Below are 1,819 nucleotides of genomic sequence, written 5' to 3'. Positions count from 1 at the left end.
GTCAGTGACTTTTGGACAAAGAGGTCAGTTTTGGATAATGACGTGAAGATTGGACAATGAGGCCAGTTTTGGGCAAAGAGATTGGTTTTTATTAGAGAGATCAGTTTTTGGCAATGAAGTCAGGTCAGTTTTGGACAAAGGGGTCAGTTTTGGGTAATGGGGTCAGGTTAGTTTTGAACAAAGAGATCTGTGATTATCAGAGAGATCAGTGTTTTTTTGACAGAGAGGTCAGTTTCTCTTGACAGTTCCCTTATTGTTCTGCGCCGCAGTGACCGACGGAGAGTGGGCGAACAATCGCGGGAACATGAGCCGCAGCGTGTTCTGGAAGCGAGAGCTCATGTGGTAGTAGAGCGCAAAGTTGGCGCTGGCGTTGAACGCCTCCAGGGCGAAGCAGCCGGACCAGACGAGGAGCCAGGTGTTGCGGTAGCGGCCGTGGACGCTGAACTCGTGGTAGAGCATGACGAAGAGAAAGGCCACGGTGCTGGGCGTGAAGCAGGCGATGAACACGCACGCCAGCAGCAAGATCATCTTCTCCGTTTTCCGGTCGCGTTTTCCACCACTGCCTCCGCTGCTGTTGTTGGCGTGTCGGGCAGAGAAGGGTTTGTTTGCGGATTTTGGGAGAGCGCTGTCGCCGCCGCTGCCGTCGCTTCTCTTGTGACCGTGTTTATCATGCCTGTCGTCCGCGCGTGACGCCGCTTCACCGCGCGTCATCCTGTCGCGTTTCTCGCGGGTCTCCTTCAACTTGACGACCAGCACCAGGGTAAAGAGGACAACGGCCACGAAGGACACGAACTGGGTCATGAAGCTGACCAGGTGTGCCACACCCTCGACCTCCTTCCGGGTGGGGCGCGCCACCAGGCGGATGACGCTGGCGTTCCGGGCCGGGTGCCAGCTCCAGTCCAGGTAGAGAGTGGCGTACTCGCTGAGAACGCTGCCCACCAGCGCCACGTGGATGACCACCACCACGGTCAGCGTGACGCGCGGCGTGATCAGCCGCTTCACGTGGAGCGGCACCGCGATGCACAAGCACCGCTCCAACGTCACGTAGGCCGTGATCCAGCTGGAGATGCGCGCGAAGCACAGGTGGGGCCAGCCGCCGGCCAGGTACGTGATTTCCCGCGGCTCCACGGGAAGGTTCCACTCCCTGTCCAACCACGGGTAGGCGCACACGTTCGCCACTTGTAGCGTGATCAGACCGCACAGATCCGAGAAGGCCAGCGCACACAAACTGACGTTCACCGACTCCGCGAATCCCTGACGCCAGAACACCACAATGTTCAGCATGTTCGAACCCGTGCCTAGTACGCACAACACCTGGGTGAAACCCACAGTGACCACAAGTTCAAACATGTGCACTGTCCACTCGTCTACGAGGTCAGCGTGTTGCCCGTCTTGGGACCGCTGTGACTCGGACATGTCAGGTGTCGTCACCATGTTTGTTCGGAAAACCGAAAAAGACCACACACAGAAACCCCCCACCACAGAACAAAAAACAAACAAACAAACAATCCCAACCCAGAAAAAAAGAAAGAAAAAAAACCCCGCGAAACGTAGAAACAAACCCAACTACGGCCCGGTGAACAAACTGCTATCTATGTCCTCTTTCTGTCTTTCTTGCCTTCTGTTCTTCTTGATTTGATTTCAGCTCATGGGGATGCTTGGAACAAGGCAAACCTCCTCTTGACTTATGAGTAACTAGCTGGGTACCCGTTCAATGAACGGGCTCAAAAGAGTCGATCGTCGAGTCATTGTGGAATCACTGCGCACTGCTTGTGAACGGAAGCCTCACTTGTTCACAATGGCATCTAAGAAGACGGAC

At 55.4% G+C, this 1,819-nt stretch overlaps 1 protein-coding gene across 1 annotated transcript; it reads right to left on the bottom strand.

The window, feature by feature from the left end:
* Positions 1 to 228: 228 nt before the first annotated feature.
* On the bottom strand, positions 229 to 1,434 carry LOC101854722. The gene has a single exon (XM_005099449.1). The coding sequence runs from the start codon at positions 1,432 to 1,434 to the stop codon at positions 229 to 231; it is 1,206 nt and encodes a 401-aa protein (XP_005099506.1).
* Between the last annotated feature and the right edge of the window lie 385 nt (positions 1,435 to 1,819).

The sequence above is a fragment of the Aplysia californica genome, unplaced genomic scaffold, assembly GCF_000002075.1.
Source record: "Aplysia californica isolate F4 #8 unplaced genomic scaffold, AplCal3.0 scaffold00213, whole genome shotgun sequence".
NCBI classification, from domain to species: Eukaryota; Metazoa; Mollusca; class Gastropoda; order Aplysiida; family Aplysiidae; genus Aplysia; species Aplysia californica.
Note: the sequence above shows the minus strand (reverse complement) of the source record. Positions and strands in the feature narration are given on the sequence as shown.

Excerpts from the sequence above, each read along its gene's own strand:
- LOC101854722 (XM_005099449.1), bottom strand. The coding sequence starts at position 1,434 with ATGGTGACGACACCTGACATGTCCGAGTCACAGCGGTCCCAAGACGGG.